Genomic DNA, 2916 nt, shown 5'->3' with positions numbered 1-2916 from the left:
GATGAAACAATGTAAAGCTAAGTCTTCAAATAACACAATTGTCATCTAGGTTTTGAAGTTACTCCTGGAGTAGACCAAAAGTTAATTGTGTCCGTGCTTTTGAATGCTCGGGGTTTTCAGAAGAGAAGACAAGAAAATGTTCTCATTTAAATCCAGAAGTATTTCCTCCAAGTAGCTGCAGGATAATGTCGTCAACTGCCTTGAAACCAGGCTCTGGCATTGCCACTTTGATTATTACTCCCTTTGGCAACCTATTCCAAAACACACATGCTTCATACCGTGAAAAATCTGCTCTGGTAGATGTTTTTTTATCTTGTATTAGCCTTTCCAGCTCATCATTGAATATTTTGGCAGCTTCAACATTGGCACTTCCTGCTGCTTGTTATAAAAACCCAAAACAAACAAACGCACCACCATAGCATGGATTCTGGTTCACTGTGACCCTACATCGTGTTTCTGAGATATCAGTCTTTGGGGGGAGCACACAGTTTCATCTTTCTCCCCTGGTGGCTTATGGGCTTGACCCGCCCACCCTGTGGTTAGCAACCTAGTGCTATTCCACGGCACCACCAGGGCACCCTGCTGGAGTCAAACACACTGTTAAATAAGCCAGACTGGCCTGGCTGTGAAGCAAAGAAAGAAAACTTGACGCTCTTTGTGGCCATGTTCTGCTTGCTGTTCCTTCAGGTTTTCAGGAACGCTATGTGCTTTCCTTTGAATCTGAGCAAACTTATAAGAATCCTACTTTCGATTGTATCCTCTATTCAAATCACCAGCAGTCTTCCCATCTTATGGATTGGCCCTTGCCTCTTCTTCATTAAACTTGTCAATTTTGTGCCAATTATGCCATTAATCACCTCTGAAGTCCTGTTCTTATTTTTAATCATTGCCAAAATGGTGAAATGAGACTGTCCTCCTTCACGTTCTTTAGCTTTCTTTCCATTCCTCTGGAGTCATCCGCACAGTTTGGGGGATTAGAACGTCCAGTCACGTGACTTATTTAGCTAGACATGTTGTTGACAATATAAGCAAAACAGGTATTAGAGTGTAAGAAAGTCAAACAACTCAGTTTCAGACAAAAACATGCTCCTTGGAAGTTTGTTTACATTTGGTCCCCGATCGGAGAGAGGCTGCCTTCCCCGGTTCGAACTCCAAGATGGGGAAGTCCTTCAACAACTTCATGTGCAAGAAAGACTTTCATCCCGCCTCCAAATCCAATATCAAAAAAGTATGGATGGCAGAACAGAAAATATTATATGATAAGAAGAAACAAGAAGAATTAATGCAACAGTATCTTAAGGAACAAGAATCATATGATAATAGATTGCTTATGGGAGATGAACGTGTAAAGAATGGCCTTAATTTCATGTATGAGGCTCCACCAGGAGCTAAAAAAGAAAACAAAGAGAAAGAAGAAATAGAAGGAGAAACGGAATATAAATTTGAATGGCAGAAAGGAGCCCCACGAGAAAAATATGCCAAAGATGACATGAACATCAGAGATCAGCCCTTTGGTATTCAGGTTCGAAATGTGAGGTGTATTAAATGCCACAAGTGGGGCCATGTCAATACAGATCGAGAATGCCCTTTGTTTGGTCTCTCTGGAATCAATGCAAGTTCTGTTCCTACTGATGGCTCAGGGCCATCGATGCACCCCTCGGAGCTAATAGTGGAGATGAGAAACAGTGGGTTTGCACTGAAACGAAATGTACTGGGGAGAAACTTGACCGCAAATGATCCATCACAGGAATATGTTGCAAGTGAGGGTGAAGAAGATCCAGAAGTGGAATTTTTAAAGTCATTAACCACCAAACAAAAACAGAAACTGCTCAGGAAATTGGATCGACTTGAGAAGAAAAAGAAACGAAGGAGAAAAGATAGAAAAAATAAAAAGCTTCAGAAGAGCAGAAGTAAACACAAAAAGCATAAAAACAAATCCTCTTCCTCTTCGTCCTCCTCCTCCTCCTCTTCCTCCTCCTCTTCCTCCTCCAGCGAGAGTTCAGAAAGTAGCAGTGAGAGTGAGAGTGACAACAAGGAAAAAAGAAAAAGAAGTAAGAAAAGAAAGAAAAAGGAACGTTCGTGGTATAGCAGCAGTGTTATTGAAGAGAAAGCCAAGTCTAGGACGAGGAAACCCTGTGAAGAACGTTGTAGCAGTCACCGCAGGATTAAGGACAAAGACGGAGAAAGCCTCAGTCTTTAAAACATGGGAGTTCTAGAAAGAATAGCAAATGGAACCACTCTGCCTCGGACAGCAAGGCCAGAAACCACACTGAGAGCCCACAGGAGAGAGGGTCTGAAAGAAAGGAGGAGAGTAGCAGGAGGCAGCGCAGGGAGGAGAGGAGCAGGAGAAGCCAGAGCCGCAGTCACAGTGGTTATAGGCAGAGGGAGGTCAGCGAGCAGACACAGCCAAGCCCCAGCGAAGAGCAGCACAGGAGAAAAGACGCCAGGTTCCATGGCACTGACAAACACCGAGGAGAAAAAATGCACAGAGAAGACTCAGGAGATAAGCATGCTACAGTGACACAGAGAACGAAGCCAAAGTAGAGAGAAAATAAAGAGACAGTAGAAGTGATGTTACCCAGGAAGAAAAATATTTTCACTGTCTTATTGAATACCTTCAGTAAGGGCTAAATTATATACTATTGTCTTTCTAATAAAAAAGCTCTATTTTAACTTTCCATCTCTGTAAACTAGCATTTCAAGTTCAAAACTACACAAATACCATAAGAATGAATTTTGCGAGTATTTGTAAGTATTCTATTTTAGGGCTGTAGAAATAACCTCTGTTCATGAATGTTTCTTATGCCCTAACCTGGATAAAAACCCCAGAGAACTGTGTAGCACTTTCTTTGTTCCAAAATACCATTAAAAGAATGATGGTACATTGGGGGAAAAAAAAAACATGCTCCTTATGGT

The 2916-nt window shown here is 41.8% G+C and overlaps 1 protein-coding gene across 1 annotated transcript; it reads left to right on the top strand.

The window, feature by feature from the left end:
- Window positions 1-1144: 1144 nt before the first annotated feature.
- LOC101652598 (corepressor interacting with RBPJ 1-like) lies at window positions 1145-2678 on the top strand. Its single transcript, XM_045291570.1, is given in 2 exon segments — window positions 1145-2174; window positions 2177-2678. Coding segments are annotated over 2 exon segments (1386 nt in total). The 5' UTR covers window positions 1145-1156; the 3' UTR covers window positions 2545-2678.
- The last annotated feature ends 238 nt before the right edge of the window (window positions 2679-2916 follow it).

This window comes from Echinops telfairi, unplaced genomic scaffold, assembly GCF_000313985.2.
Source record: "Echinops telfairi isolate 266 unplaced genomic scaffold, ASM31398v2 ScPeMD7_70;HRSCAF=299, whole genome shotgun sequence".
NCBI classification, from domain to species: Eukaryota; Metazoa; Chordata; class Mammalia; order Afrosoricida; family Tenrecidae; genus Echinops; species Echinops telfairi.
Note: the sequence above shows the minus strand (reverse complement) of the source record. Positions and strands in the feature narration are given on the sequence as shown.